The following is a 17,229-nucleotide window of genomic DNA, read 5'->3' on the forward strand; positions in this document are numbered from 1 at the left end:
CAGGAAAAGTGTGTAATTTACAACACTGAAAACTTTTAACAACCACTGACTTATATGCGCTGTACTGTAAGTCACCCGGACAAGGCTAGCAAGGATGAGCATAGTGATAGGTCCCAAAGGCAACTCCCAAACATCTTCCTCATGCGGAGACTTTGGTAATTGTCTGTTGTATAAAACACCAACGCATACGGCTTCATTGCAGATGTTAACTTCATCAGTGTTCCTCCCCCAGCACGGTCCAGTTCAAGTACATCAGTTATTGTTGAGACACTCTAAATCCACTGAGCAGCAGACGTTCCCATTCTGCACAGACAAACAAGCAGGTGTCAATCACTGCTGCAGAACAAGCTACAAAGAGCAAAGGGGATCGTAGCTGGCAGAGGTAATTCTACCGCACACAAGAAACACCTGCTTAAGCCATCATCCCAGGTTGTCCTCATAGATCCCAACAGGGATGGCTTTTTAAGGAGGCTGCTTTTCTAAGTAGCACTCTAATTATCTGTTCTTTTTCTCTCTGTACAGTCTGTATCTGCCAACAGACAGAACTAACCTGAACTACGTATGAACTACCAATCTGGCTGTAAAACGACTCAGTGGTCCTCATGATAGAACACAGTACAACAGCAACAAAGATGATTCGAGTTGGTTTGTCCCATGCAAGAAAGTTAACAGAGAGAGTTTTAATCTGATCCATACTGGGAAGCTCTCAATTTTTCTGAAATATGCCCATCTTTCAGATTCTTGGTTTAATCGATATGAAAAACTCTGAAGAATGGCAGAAAAGCTAACTTCCATAATTCACAGCCCTGAAACAACAGCTTGGTTTCCCACAGTGAACACAATAATGTTTTATGTAATATAAAGCAGTATTTTCATAATTCTGTTTGTTAAATTTTGTTAAAAAGCAAGAGAAGATCAGTTTTCACTTAGAGTGATACAAAGCACAGAATCCATGGTTCAGCTTCCATGGAGTCTGAAAATAGCAGCAAACAGGATACTGTCATCTGGTTTTTATTAGTCCTTTGTAAACAGAATGTATCTACTACAGCCTTAAGTCCACAGTGACTGGCTTTGGTGACAGCTACCTTAAGATACTTTTTCCTGACCACTTAGAAATTCACTTTTTTTTTTTCTGAGGAACACCATATTATGGATCACCGGCATCACCTCTGTATAAATATAAATATAACTTTACAGAAAATTGCACTTTTTAATCTGGACCGCTTTGCCATTTCTGCTTATATCACAGCCTCTAAAACATTTACTCATGTACAACTGAAGGGCAGTGAACTGTGGCAACGGGCAGGAGCAGGCAAGAACCCAGTGAACCAGACCAGATGCCAGAAAGGTTACAATTTCAAACTGTAAGCTCAGTAAATGGGGAAGTGCAGCATCCAGGCACAAGGTTCACACTGCATACATTGTGATAGGAGAACAGCTTGGGAAACAGTGCCTGAAACAACTCTCAGAAAATGCTGGAAAATAATTTTTCTAAAGTCCTGGTCCCTCCTACATTTGGGCAGCCCCAACGTAGGCACTTTGTGGAGGCTGAGCTTGCTAGCCTGGAGCTCCTCCTGGCACACACTGCTCTGCATTATCTGCCTTGTTTAGAGACAATTGCCTTTATCCTTTCTCTGGAAAACTGCTGGCAGTGTTCATTATGTACATACTTATGGGTTAGAGTACTCCCTACACAGTGACCTCTCTGATTTACTCAGAGAGTGGCAAATAAAGCAGGTGTGCCCTTACTCTCTCCCTGTTCATGCTGACCCACTGATTAGAAAACCATACAAAATTTTTGAGAGCAGGGATAGTAAGCAAGAGGGGCACAGAAAAGTAGCCCAGTGGGATCATCACTGCATGGAAAAGTGGAGACAGACTGTTCTTTTGCCTTAGAGCTACTGGACAAAATACATGACAATGGAATAGAAACTAATAGGGAATAGAAACTATGGCATTTCCCTCCCACTTCTCTTATGGAAGTGCCTTCATATGAGGTTTCTACTTGTATACTTGCTGGTGAAACTTGTATTAGTATTCTTGACTCTGCTTACCAGTTCTGCAAAAGACATTTTCATAATCATTCACATGAATTAATTTTTAAAATGTTAGCCTAGTTTCATACTAAGAATGCCTGAAAGGCTCACCAACAGAACGTCTGTAAATTGTGCTAGGATATTACATAGCTGTGCTCAACATTTCGAAGAAAACAAGCACAGATTGTTCTGTTTCCACCCTGCAGACCACATAAGACACATTTTTTTGGTATGCTACTTTTTCTGCCCTCAGGTCTGCTTCACTTCACAGCAATCTGAATATGAGCTTCCAAGGGCAGAAAATGACCCTGTTTTTATGTAGTAACAATCGTTTCCATTACCATTCAACCTTGTCCATCGTACCTTGCATTTGCAGGTTGTACAAGGAGATCCCACCATGGTCCATACAGCACCACTAAGTCTTGTAATTCCATAGCCATCTAGACACGTTTTCCTGATGTCATAGGTGATGTTGTCAGCAAGGCAGGGGTCACTGACACAGTGGGGACAGCACTCTCCTTCTGAAATGGCTGTGTACTCACAGTTTAGATTGGGGCACAAAAGAGGCCAACAGTCCACTTCCCCTTCCTGTAAAAATTGAAACAAAGCTCACTGAATACATTTCCATTTGTTAGCTAACTTTGCATCCAGTCAAATGGAAAACATTTATTTTGCCAGAATTGAAATAGATTTAATGGATCAGCTTCTCAGCCTGGTTGATCATGTAACTGCATATTTAAATACTGAAAGTTTTCTGAATGTAGCAGAGTATCATTTGCTTGTTTCTTGACTAAAAACAACACCATAGGAAGAGAACCTGAGTTCTTTGGTTTTTTTAAAGACAGCATTAAATACTGGTTTACAATAACTTTCCATAACCTACAATTTTTGCAGAGATGGCCTTGCAGACTTATGCCCTTATGGGGTATGGTCACATAAAATCTCCATGCAGTCACAGCAACTGTTTAAACAGGAAAATAATAATGCAAATATATCTAAGCATGTTTGAGAAGCACTGAACATAATCTAACTAGCAACAGTCAAAAGCTATTTTACTGTCAAATGCTAGAAGAGTTGTTAGAACAATACCTGCAATACATGTTATCTTCCACTTAGTGGAACTTAAAAAAAAAAAAAAAAAAAATAGATAGATAAAGCACGGATTTACTGAATTGGTGTCTTTTAGTTCTGTATGTTTGTTAACCTAATCATAAAATTAGGCAAAGAAATGCTGACCACAAACTCAGCATCCTTTGTAAAACACCTCACATTTTATATTTGCCATTGCTGCTGTCTGCAAACGTTTCTTGCTGTTCTTTTGCCAACATAAAAACCACCTTAGGAGAATACAAAATACAATACTTATTGCTCTATGTTACAGATAATTATCTCTTAACAGTAACTTAGCTTTGAATGTAATTTGTTTCCTGATGCTCAGACACCTCTTGATTAATATCACACATAAAAACAATGTTATACAGACAGCTATAAATGGAAAACTGATAATTTTAATGAAGTTCACTGCTGCACTAATTAGTATATCTGTACAAAAATTAAAGCGGTAGGGAGATAATCTACAGTGCTTAATCAGAAAAGAATGTTCTTTATTTTGTATGTTTGTCTAGTAATTTTGGTTTTCTTTATTTTTTTTTCCTTTTCTTCTCTAATTCACCATGTGGCACTGGCCCTCCGTTTTTTCAGCTTCTGCTGAATTAAAAAAGAAAATTGCCCTGTCCATTTTGATAAGACAGGTTTAAAATTAAAAACTGAAACTCTTCCATCAAAATCCATCACATGTGAAAGAATCTTTAAAAAATAGTTAAAGATCAGATGACATTATAAAAGTTGTCAGAAGCAAACACTTTTTTTTAAAAAAAAAAAAAAAAGTTAATATAGCGTTAAGGTTTCCAAGCTTTTGTCAAGCTTTTCTTCTCAGTCATTAGAACTACTTATTCAGCAGTAGGAAAAAAACTGGTGGTGTGTCATTTGGTGTGTACTCTGTCATTTGGTGCGTACTCTGTAAGTGCTTTAGTATCATCCTTAGTCTGAAAAGCAGGTGAAGAGAGAGCAAACAACCTGCTTCCAAGTACATTTAGCTAAAAACAACAATCATTATTCTTGCTCCCCTCCAAAACACTTTACCCATACCAGGCAACGGCACTGCTGGCAGCTGTAGGTCCAGTTGTCCCCACTGCGGTAGAGCTTGTGCCCCGTTTGGTCGAGGCACTGGCTGGTGACGCGAGTGTCACACTCTGGGCAGCAGAAGAGATCAGCACTGGGGTTCTCGCAATCACAGGCTGTTCTCCGGCAGAAAATTCTCCCATCCTGCAAAGACACATTGCCCTACTGTCAACCACAAACCACCAGAAAGCAAGCCAGATCAGCGTCCCAAAAAAAGCCCCACTCTGTACATATCAAAGAGCATGTCTTTCACATATCAGAAAATATCAAGTTCTTAACATATTAGATGTTACCAACATAAGGACTCAATCATGCAAGCTGTAATACCTCAAATACCAGTGTTGTCCCAGTTTCTGTTAGTGCAATTGATTCAATGCTGTCTGAATGTGAGTGGTGTTTTTCTGTCTGCAACTAACTGAAAATAAATATTTTAAAATAAATCAGTACCTCAGATGAAATGTGAAAAAATTTTCTTTCTCATTAGTTACACCAAGGAACTCTCCAACCAGTAGCCTCTTTACTACATGCAATATCTGTTTCACTTTATTTTGACTAACTATGGAATTGTGAAGAAAATAACTTGAATAAATATGTGGAAGGTATGAGGTTGATCCTTTTAAATTCATAGGATCACCATGCAGCAAAATCACAGTGATACTAATAGTTCTTTACTCTGAATTCACAACTGGTTCTGTTCCATATCTGGACCTACTGTACACCAGCATAAAGCCAAATGGAGTACAAACTATCACCACCCATTATAACTCTGTTCATGTACTAAAAAGGGCCCATATTCCACAGACTCTCCAAAATATGATTTTGCTAAATATTTACTTACTGTATTGGATGGCACATTTTGTTAAAGGAGATTAAACATAACTGTGTGAGATAAACAGAAGATTTGCTTCAGCAGGTAAAGAGAAAAGGATATATTCTCTTTGCATCAGAGAAAGCCAAATTGATTTTAATTCTAGTTATGAAAACTAGGGGAGCTATTGTGTTTGAAATTATAGCATTTACTATAGGTGAGCCAACATACTGATATGCCACATGTAGACTTGGAACTGAAATCAAAGTTAACAATGAGGAGATTATTGAAGAGTTTTGACATTAAATTCTTTTGCATTTAATGCAGATAATTGGATTACTCCTTATTCTAACAAAACGTCACCTGTAGCCAATTTGAAGGTAGTGTTGAGAGAGGAGTGAACCACAGTTGCACCATTTGCAAAATTGCTCTCACTTCAATGGATTTTTTTCATATTGTCATCAGAACCTTGTTCTGAATCTATAAACCTCTACCTGATGCAAGTGGGAGATGCTTCTTCATTGCCACCAAAAAAAAAAAAAAAAGGGATACCTATCAAAACAAGGAAATTTACTTCCTCTTGAAGCTTTTAAAATGTGAGTACTAAAAAGAAGCATGGCAGTCCACGATGTCTTTTCCACAAGCAGACAGAAAAGCCATAACCTCAGCACATAGCATAGGAGAAGGCTGTTCTGCTTGTATTTTGAAGAATGTATTTTGACTCATAATGACCATGTCAGTCAGCATCACTGATGCATTTCATAGCATTTTTGGACTGATTAACATATTGCTTTCTGTTATAAGAATTATTAAAATGGCTTGTTATGCCTAACAAGGAAAGTTAAAGAGAACACAGAATTACAGAAATGCCGAAAACATGCTAGCTCAATATGGTTCTCAAGTGCTTTTCCTAGCCAAAGGGCATAAGGCTAGACTGTCTTAGTCTTTAGTCAGCTTTGCATCAAATTAAGATAACTAAGTATTCCGTACTTGTGGCTGATTCCTCACTGAAGCCATAGTAATAAATAAAGCTTTGCTTCCCTACTCAGCAGTTTGAGTAAATCACAAAGCAACGAAGATGGCCTGCAGCCCAATTCCTTACCCACACCTGCTGGACAGGTCCAGATGCAGCACGGGGAATAATAAAACCCACACAAACAAACAAACAAACAAACAAACAAAACCTTCCCTGCTGCCAAGTTATGACCAAATCTCTGTACTCACAGGTGGAAAAGCACAAGTATCTTCCACCCTTTCCTGAGGGAGGACATCAAGGAGCAGCCCAGCACAAATGCTCCACCTGGATGACCAGCTCCAGGTGAGTTGGGCCACGTGTCTCGGCAGCCTGATGCCACCAATAATGGCTCTCTCTGTTCCATAATGGATTGCTGATTAATAATGGTTAGCAATAACCTATCTGCCCGAGCCCAATTTACTTTCCAAGCTTTCAAGATTATTTTTCCAATTCCCCTTTCAGCTGGTGATGGTGCTGGTACTTTGCTACTCCGAGCTACCATGCTGTTACCTCTGGGGAGCAGCTAACCTTTTACATTGCCTTCACTCTCTGTATTTCAGAGCACTGACAAAGCTCGATGATTTTGCCAGAGACCTTTTGGTAATCATAATACACTGCTAATGATACACTGCTAATCTCTATTATTTAAGCATCTGTGTTTTATCTACAACCTCATTAGTTCCATGCCTTTCAAAAAACATTTTTATCCCTATGCTGCAGTGACATAAAGCCTCTTAAGCTACATCTTACTTGTGTCTTTGCAGTTCTATATTAGCATTGTGGTTTGGGCTTTTTTGGTTGTTTTGTTTTTCTGATAGCAAAAACTGAGAAATACACAGAATATAATTCATTTCATTTTGATGGGATAATTACATATAGCATCTCGTTAGTACCTCTCTCTCAGCCTTCCTCACTGAAGCAGTTCTACAGGTTTCAGAAGCATCAGTGACATGAACACAAAATTATTCTTACCAAAGGAAAAAGCGACACACAAGAGAATCAATGTAAAGGGTGACTCAAGTTTCCACAGAACCCCAAACCTGATCAGACAGAAGTCAGACCCTGCAAAAACCAAACCAAACCAAACCAAACCACCTCACTGTTCTCACCATCAGGAACACCCTTCACCTGTGCACATGCCACCATTCCCAGTGCTGTGCTTACCCCCCAGATTTTTTTCACATTGCAATGGAGGCTTATCTGAATTAGACAACAAACTCAAAAGCCCACAATATAGCCAGACCATACAGCAGGCTTTTTTTTTTTCCCCTCTTGGGAGAAGGAAACAATTACCCACTCCCCTTCAAATTTCTATCAGTCTTGTGTATTAAATCCACAAGAGTTCAGGAAGATACTTGTAGAGGATGTACCGAATATACCTAAGGTATTGCATTAATTATACAGTCAGCTAATTAAGTTTCAAGAGTTTGTGTTTATGTAAACTTTGTCCCCATTCAGGTGAATGCAGACAGTTTGAAGAGACTGGGGTGATGGAACACTAGAATAATCCCTTGTGCTTCCATAATGGCACTCTGCTTCAGGACATTACTGAAGTAATATAACTTCTTGTATTTGAGAGCATTCTACTCCACAAATAGCATCACTTAATGAACTTCAAAGTTAAGCATGCTACTTGATTTCCATTTGAAGTTAAAATATTTTCAAGACAGGATCCATGTCTTCCAGTCACTGCACAATATACATCTATCTAGCCTTTTCTATATTAACTATAGCAAAACACAAGCTAAAAAAAAAAAAACAAACAAACAAACATTTTTTTAAAGCTGAAACACTGATTTGTCTCCAAGAGAAAACAAGTGGGTAGGATCATTTCGAAGTTAGAGTAAGAAATACAAGGAATGATTTAGTCATACTCTGCCCTTTCCCTCACCAAAATCAGCAAGCTGCAAAAGGGTCAAGCAGGACCAGCCCTCCATGCAACTACATGAAAATAGTAGAGCCCTGCAATAGGTTTGAGAAGTCTGGTGTACTGGGAGCTACCACAATTTATAAAATATGTTTCAATAACAATTTCAATAAATGCTGAGAGAAGACTTTACTTTCTGGTTGGATAAGATGGAGGCAGAGCTCTCCTTGTTTTCCCTGTTCTATAGCAAAGAATTTGGCTCTTGAAACAAGGCAGCTACTGACGTGAAATAAAATGCAAATGTTAATTCACAGAGGAAAAAAAAGAAAAAAAAGAAAATGAGGAAGACATAAAGGAAGAGTCACAGCAACAAACACTGCCAAGCTTACTTTAAAATATCTATGCATTAGTTAATCATTTTGTATATTTTCATATACTAATAAGGGCATTCAACATAAGAAATAAGTGCAATGAGAAATGGCAAAGAAAACAAATTATAAGCAATCTAAAATGGGAATACTAATAGTTAGAGCTCTGCAAAGGCAGACCAGATGTCTTCACATACATTAAACTGTTTATTCTATTGACTGGAAATCCTTTCATAAGCCAGCTTGTTCCCCAAGATTACAATAAAAGCTTTATATGTATTCAGTGGAGTTGTACATTTCAGCTTCTGAAGGGAGGAGTTTTAGGGAACTTACGGCTACTTGAAGTAAAAAATATAGCAACTAACAAGAATATATTCCCATTTGAGCCCCGAACAGCACTGCAGCTTGTGGGTTCTATTCACTCTGAAGTGTTGATTTCCCCTTCTGATACACTACTGCAATACAGAAATGATGAGGCTTTCAGCTTCTTTTCAACTTCAAAATACCTTGTCTCTCATCACCTCTCCAAACTCTCTAGTGCTTTTGCAGCTCACAGCCAGGGGACAGATAGGCTACTTCTCATTCTTTATGTTCAGATTTTCACAGTGGCTAAAATTTCATTTTACGGATGCAAGAGCCAAGAGCGTTCCTGCTGTATCTAAGCATAGCTTTACCAGTGCTATGAACACACCAGCTCAAAGTGGCCACAAAAGATCAACCACTTTGCAGATTGGTGCCTTTCTAAAATTCTAGTGATTTCACTGACAGCACCCCCTCTTTAAAACAGTGAAAAGGAAGAAAGAAGAGTCAAATGGTCTTTTAAGTTTATCACCGAAGTCAGAAATGAAAGGTCAGTTTCGGGGGGAAGGGGGTGGGGCAGGGAGGGAGTGTTAGGCAACAACAATCATAAATAAATAAGTAAATAAAGCGTTCTGCGATTTCTGAAGTAGACCTACTTGTACCGTGCCTGGCTTCTTCAAAGGTGCAAAGAATGCTGCACTGCCCAAAGGGGAAGAGCTGCTGACAGAGACAAGCTGGGATGCAAAGGAGAAAGCTGGCCTTCACCCTTCTTCACTGGAGGAAATTTAGTGCCTGCTGCTAAGTCCTCCAACCTTGGAATCGTATCAAGTTAATGGATAGGTATTCCAACTAAAGGGCAACACCATCAAGAGGGCTGCTGTTGACTACATACAGCACTTGTCCTAAGAGATGCATATTCATATGAAACAGAAATTGAAAATCATTTTTAACATCTAGAATAAGTGTGCTGATTGCCTGAAAGTTGTGTTAAAGGGCAACGTGAGATCCTCATGGAGGCATGCCCCGAGTGGCTCTGGCCCACAGGACAACATGGAAGAAGTCCTCTGGGGTTAGCTGCTATTCAATTGTGTTCACTTTTCCACAATAGGAAAAATGTCTGTCCCCCCCAAATTTCCCAGTGACAACTTCAGTGCCCCTCAGCAGAACTTACCTTCTGCCTCAGCGCCTTGGGCTTACGCTAGCATTTTGCCAATGCCAGTGGCACTGCAATATGGGGTGTCTGACATGAGCCCAGAGAATTAAACAACTCCTGAAATCCAGAACACCAGGATCTCACCTTGCAGGAACAAACGGAGCATCTGTCCTCCCTCAGGGTCCACACCTGCCCATTCCGCTTGAAGCCACCTTCGTGGGGACAGTCTCCAGTACAAGATGGTCCAGATGGACAGAGGCAATCAAACCCTCCTGCCAGGTTCACGCAGGCTGAGTCATTCCAGCAGGTGTGGGTCTTTAAGGCACACTCATCGATATCTGCAAGACAGCAGATTTATAATGCTTTGGACATTTGTTTTCACAGGGCAAATGTTATTTCTATATTAAGTATTACCAATCTGCTTTGCTGGTGGGTACCTTCTTTCTGACATCTTCCGTATGTATTTGATAAATATTAAACTCTGTTTTTCTAAACTTATCTGCTGTTTGTTTTGATTCCACCAAGAATTCTTAAACTATCACCAGCAGGCTTAATTATAAAGGCTGAGACTGACAGAACTAGTGGAACTATATATCACTGATGAACTTGAACAGGGTGTATAGTGTTTTTCAAGTCACTGGCAACTAGTGAGGAGAATTACCTTCTGTCTGTTGGACCACTCTCTGTTCTGGATTTCACAACAAAACAGAAAGGCCCTATTTTTCATAAGCTCCTAGCATGATCAATGTTTCCACACTAACAGCTATCAACTGCATCCTATTCCCATTGCTGGAAGGTATAAGAGAATTTAAAAATAAAAGATAAAATAAAAAGGGGCACCTTACAGAACAACACCAAAAAAATCTTAGAACAAAGCTATGTGGGAAAACCATGATTTAGCAATGACACAAAAAAGGAAGCAACAAAAGAAAATCATTATACACTGAAGAAAAGTGAATTACAGTACTCCATTAAAATTGCTTTTAGAGGGTAACATATAATTATGCAATATGGATTTACCTAGGGAGTTTATACAACATTCTTTTTCTTGCAGTGAAAGCCATGAGCTTTATAAACACGTTGTGGAAAGCAGGTATTTCTTTCAGAAAATAACTTTGGACTGCTCTTAATATATTGACAGATTGTCCAGATAAAATACCAGTAAACCGGTGGGACTTTTTTGTTGCCACATTAATAATGAAAGCTATAGGAAACAGTGGGAAAAAGGCTAGAGAAGACAGTTCTTTAAAAGTATCTGAGGATTTCTATCATCATGAAAATTCCAAAAGAGTGTTATACAAATTCAGAAACTACAAGGAAGAATCCTCACACTTACCATTTAAAGTGCCTTTATTGCTAGGGTGAAGTTTATAACTCTTCACAGTACTACCCAAGAGTACTTTTAATTCCTCTCTAAAACAACAATTTTTAAAATTCAGTAGAATTAAAGAAGAAAAATTACCTAAACTCTAATTAAATGGGATCTCACCGCTAGCTGCCCTACCTCATGGGTAGAGTGCCATGGATTCACTAGTCATCTCCTCAGAAAGCCAGAACTTATATAAAGATGTTAAGAATTCTCTCAATTAGCCGAAGGAAACTATCTGTAACAACCAAATCACTACCTTTCCTCTGGCCTGGATAGTAAACTTGCTGGTTTCAGTTCACAAATACTCCAGGAACAACTGGAAATATTTTAGTCCCCTTGGGTTTGATCAAAAGCAAAATCAGCCAGCACAAGAGTCTGGGGCTTAGGGCATGAGAAAACTGCTGTTCTCCTTTCTGCTCACAGACCAAAAGGGAAACCAGAAGGCAATTACACCGCAGAAGGGCTTCACTCCTGGGCTGTGGGCCAGTCCTTTGTCAGAGATGATCCCAGTGGCCTGATAGCTTGATTCAATTGCTCATCACTCAGACTTCCCTAAAATTGGTGCATTTTGCTGCTTTGATGGTCTTAATCACCAAAAAAAAAGAACATTATTGCTCTAATGCATACTGTAGCACTACTGAGAATTTGAAAGGTCCACTATAAGTGGTGTAAAAGGGACTGCACTAAGAGAAATTAAAACTTGCTGTTCATTGGTTAACAAGTGCCAGTGTGTCACATGAGGTAAAGGCCATGAAGAGAGTTATGACTAAACTGTTATCAAATGCATTATATTGAAACAGTTACAGTGAGGCTTAAAATATTCTTTAAAATACCCTATTTTCTTTTTGATAGACTTTGGCTTGCATTTCTTTGGTTATTGTTGAAGATCAAGGCATAGTTGCGGCATTCGCTTTTTGGTGATTTCACAAAGTGATATTCAATTGCCAATATTTTCTTTGCCGTATTAAGGGCTTTTTGAGCAGCATATATATAGTATGCAGCAGGATCACAGTGCAAATTAGAAGGGTAGCTTTCACAGTTCAAAACTAAAAGGATTTCACAGATGAATATAAAGCCATATTGCCTACAGAGTTCCATGTAATTGCTTTACTTATGACACAGAAATCTAATTCGGCTTCCATGTAATTTAACAGATTTATGGAAAGCCAGATGTTAGCAATTATAGAAACTAACATTATTCATATTCTCAGTAGTACAGACCTGTTCACACTGCACAAAGTCAACTTAATATGTTATATATATCCAAAAGGGAAGAGCGCCCTATTTATGTACTGCTGGTGCTGTGTTGGGTTTAGCACACATAAAAAGGATGCCCCTATTAACAGAGGCCCAACCTGGTAAATGGGAAATTCTTTACAAAGTAAGCCACCAAGAAAAACTGAGTAACATAGCGTGAGCATAAATTCCTAATTGCTATTCAATTTGCTCTTTTTTTTTTCTTTCTTTCTTTATGCAAATGATGGTTTCTTATTATTTTACGGCATTTATTATTTAAAAGTTTTAGCCATTAATCAAATATAAAGTGCTTGGACACTACGCTCATTTCCAGCTGAACTTTTAATAAAGCTAATTTTCTGAGTACAGCATTTTCTTGTCACTGACTGCATTTCTAAAAGTCAGAACAAACAGCCAGTGTTCCCAGTAACTTGAGGAAAATAAGTTATAAGTGTATTTTTGTCCCTTGCACTCTTTTAGAAGAAAAAAAAAAAAAAAAAGATACAGAAGAAAAAAATGACAAATGTTCCCATATTTTTAGCTCATAGTTAGCTTATAAAAGTATTTTAGCTTAATGGAGATCACATGGAATTGCTCATATTGATGTGCGATGAGTATGTAGATGGCTGTGCAAAACACAGAACAAAGTGCTTGTATTTACTGTGCAATTTCTTTTAACAATTGGGATCAATGTGTCTATTTAGCTGTTGAAAACACAGCATAGTTTAAAATTCTGAACATGTCCAAAACAATATTCTAATGAATATGAAAATTGTATGATAAGGCTTTTGCATACAGATTATTTTTATATTATTCAAATCCTTGCTCAGCTCAAATTCCCCACACTCCCATCAGGTTTCATTTGCTTTCCCACAACTGCTCTCCAAAGGCGTTGGCCCAAAACTGTAATATCTAATGATGGACAAGGCAAAACTGTACACAAACCTTATTGCTCATTATAACAATACCAGGCAGAAGATGAAATATTCAACTATAAAACTAAGCAACTTTTAAGAGCAATGGACAAGTACATATACAAAACAGCTTGGACATGCTGTAGTTTACCCCTATATATAACACAAGAACAAGAAGTCTTTCCTGACTTGTGGGAATTAGTTCCTCCATGTAGCCTATAAACCTGGGAAAACCATCTCATTTTCCTCTCCATACCTGGTATGCAACTTTGCAACATTATTCATTAAATTAAGATAATCTGTGGCATAAACCACTAATTAACTCAAGTAAAATGGGCAGAGCTTCACTTCTCCCCTCAACACCATTTCTCTTCAAGAGAGAATAGAGTGGCAAAAATAAAAAGAATAGAACAGAAACGACCATAATCAGAAACTGCTTTGTAAAGCTAGCCTTCTGCTATTTTATAACAATATATCACCAGCAGCAAAGTGCTTGTTGCTGTGACATACCACCTCAAACACTGCACAGGGCTATCATAAAACTGATCAAGATCTTCACTCTTCGAATACCTTCAATCTGTGCTTCTCTAAACAAGCGTACAGCAAAAAGCACCTGATATGTATTTTAGCTGCAATGCAACTAGTCACGTTTTGTGGATGTGAAAAAAGAAGAAAACAAACCATCCAAGACATGCTTATTTCCTCATCTGCTTTTGAAATACATAAACATAGCTTGGTAACATGGGCAGACAAGAAAGCAGGATCAAAATGGAATAGAATAATCCCCTGAGATGCAATTTCCTTTTCCATCCTTTTTGGCTGTAACGAGAAGTAATTTGCTTCAGATATTGTGAGAGGTCCCATAGCCACTGCATTTGAATGGTGCAGAAGACAAGCATGACTGTACATATCAACACAAGTTCATTAACTAGGTTTCACTGAAATTTTAAACCAATCCCTAGTTACTTCATTTCTTAGTTTTCCAGGCTATTCAGGTTTTAATGCTGTGACTTTTCTACGGCACCTTAATAAATGTGTGCAAGCATGTCACGCAGTGTGGTGCTCTGTAATATCATGATAAGCTGTTGTAGAAGAACCCTACTAATGTGCTAATTTTAACTGTTATGGTACATTAAACCATTACAGTATAATGTTATGTGAAAAATGTATGCTCAGCTCCCAAACTAATGTGTGTACAAGTTAACTAAACACTGTTTTGACAAATCATTTTTCACATGCAATTTGTCACAAAATAATGTATTTGCCTTTCTTCTAAATCAAATGAAGTGATTTGGACTCATCTTTGAAAAATCGCTAAACAGATTCATTTTTTAGTTAGAAAATATTTTATGATAGTACTTCTACAGAGACATAATGATGTATTAAAAACACTGTATGGTAAATTAGATTCAGAACACAGGATTTACTAATGCTTTCTAGAAATACAGAAATGACTAAGCACAATTACCTTGAAGATATGAAACTCACAGAACACAAGAATCAGAATTTACTAAATGGAAAATAAGCAAGAGACTATTTTCATTTTGTAGAGACTGATGTTATGAGCTTTACTAAAGTCTATGACCAGGATAAAGTTGTAATACAGCAGATTCTAGAGTAGTCTTGGATATTCTGCACCATATGTAAACCTTTCTGTCTACATACCACTTTTCTAATGGCAGAGAGGCAATTCTCAGGCGTACAGGAAGATTTTTGAAGGTTGGGTCTAGCCTTTTGTTTGATAGAAAAATGGGGCACAATAGAATAGTTTGAGTGGGATGGGACCTTAAAGACCATCTAGTTCCACTTCTCTGCCATGGGCAGGGACACGTTCCACCAGACCAGGTTGCTCAAAGCCGCATCCAGCTTGGCCTTGAACACCTCCAGCAATGGGATATCCACAGCTCTTCTGTGCAACCTGTTCCAGTGCCTCACCACTATCACAGAAAAGAAATAATAAAGAGCAGAACTGCTTTTCCATCACTTTCAAACCTAGGAAACAGGGAACACTGCAGCATACCTTGTAGTATATTAAATCTTCAGTGATTGATTTTAAAACTGTTCAAACTTAACCCTGAAGCATTGCCTCACCCAACTTTTATAGGACTAACGCACATGGAGTTTTCTCTCACAAGCTGCTGCATCCTACTGTTTTCCAGATTTCATATCCCAACAACAGCTACTCTAACCCTGCAGTTAGGCTGAGCTATACAACCTTTCAGCATGCTAAACATGGTGAATCCTGTGTTTCTTTTTGGTGGGAGGAGGATCCATGTTAAGCTTCCCTACAAAGTTTGCACTAATTCTTGAAGAAAAGACAAAGACAACCAACAGAGACTGCTGTCTTCATTGTTCCCTCTGTGCTTGCAAGTCACAGCATAAAGACTTGGAAAATGAAACCATTTTAGGGAGGGGAAAAAAGAAAAAAAAAAAAAAACACACAAGAAAAGAATCAGGAATTCAGCACTCCAGGCCCGAACAGTTCTCTACAGACCAGAAGCATCTCACTTGAAGAGAGATGGAGATAAGTATGTACAATTTATCTTAATTTGCTTTTATTTTTCTCCAGCAGATAGGAGTGAGCTTTGTGGCACGCTAATTACTTCTCATAAGACGGCATTTTCTGTGTCATTTTTTTACCTCCTTTTGGTTCTGATAATCTCAGATTGTCACTGAAAATTCAACAGTGAGGGTAATTACCTTATGTGGTAACAGTGTTTGTCAACAGGTACTTAGTGCAGGGCAACAGCAACATATGCCAGTTGCTTCAACATGGATTGCGATATATCTGTGGATTGTTGTTAATACTGGGATATGACAAGTCATAGTTCTCTGTAAAGCATTTTTGTGTGTTTACCTTAACATGTAGCAAAAGAAAGGAAAAAGGAGTGAAAAAAAATAAAAGAAAAACACAGCAACTATATGCTACATATTTTAATTGCCAAGGAAACTTTGGTAGCAACTTAGTTATAGCAATTGCCTTTTGTCTGCAAGCAGTATTCTTAATAACATATTGTGAAAGGCCAGGGCCTCATAAAAATGCTACTGCTGGTAATTAAATTACATTCTCTTAATTTGAGCCTGCTCACCATCTCTTTATGAAGCTGACATCTTTTATAAAAGTGTGGCTGTGGAAATATATTCCCTTTTCAAAGCTGTCTGTGCTTGATATTTTGAGCAATAAAGAATTTTCTGAAGCTTGAAGCACTCTGGCTAAGTCATCCATCCTTATTGCCCAAGCTCTCATACAATATTATGACCTTCCTAATTTACAAATTTGTCCCTTGCCAGGTGACAAACTCCACTCTCGCAGACAACAAGGTAAAAGCTTTTAGAAGCCCTGAGCTACCTCAATACTACCCAAATGTGCACACGTTTTCAAATGTTCTGCAAGCACTGACAAGACCCTGCAAGCAATGACTCAGCCCCAAGACCACCTCCCCATAAAGAGAGGGAAAGGGAAATTTCCAAGAGATATACAAATGCATCCAGTAGCAGCAACCACCCTCCCAGGCTTTGGACTATCTGCCAGAGTTGAGTACTCCTTCTCACTGTCTTATCATTTTTCATTCATTGTTATTATTTTGTTGCTTTGTCTTTTTTTAAAAAAAATATTTGTTTTTAATTTTTATTATGTTTTTAGCCTGTTTATTGTTCTCCAAGATTTGTCCTTCAGGAAGGAAGAAATGCTTCAAAACATACTGAAGAGCACTGAGCCAAACCCAGCTCAGGTACATACTAGGATCTCAGTAAACAGTCCATAAAAATATAACAGGCCAAAATGCTGTTGCTAAGCAGATGAACCCTCTTTTATCTGAAACAGAGCAAACGGCTCTGGCCTTGACTCTAAATACTCCACCGTGCAAATAAGCTCTGTAACATAATGAGAGTCAGTGTTCAAGTAACCAAGTTTTAGTGAGAATATGCACTATCATCTCTTATTTTAACCACTTCTTAGCCGTACTTCTAAATAAAAATCACA

The 17,229-nt window shown here is 38.2% G+C and overlaps 1 protein-coding gene across 1 annotated transcript in view; it reads right to left on the reverse strand.

Annotated features, from left to right (window-relative positions):
- Nucleotides 1-252: 252 nt before the first annotated feature.
- Nucleotides 253-17,229, reverse strand: part of NELL1 (neural EGFL like 1) — a gene marked incomplete at both ends in the record, with an annotated part of 286,983 nt that continues 270,006 nt past the window's right edge. The window contains 4 exons of the mRNA XM_084287507.1: nt 253-303; nt 2,400-2,624; nt 4,185-4,361; nt 9,873-10,066. Coding sequence (XP_084143633.1) covers nt 253-303; nt 2,400-2,624; nt 4,185-4,361; nt 9,873-10,066 — 647 coding nt within the window. The remainder of the gene's footprint in view (nt 304-2,399; nt 2,625-4,184; nt 4,362-9,872; nt 10,067-17,229) is intronic.

The sequence above is a fragment of the Netta rufina genome (assembly GCF_964035555.1).
Source record: "Netta rufina genome assembly, chromosome: 5".
NCBI lineage: Eukaryota > Metazoa > Chordata > Aves > Anseriformes > Anatidae > Netta > Netta rufina.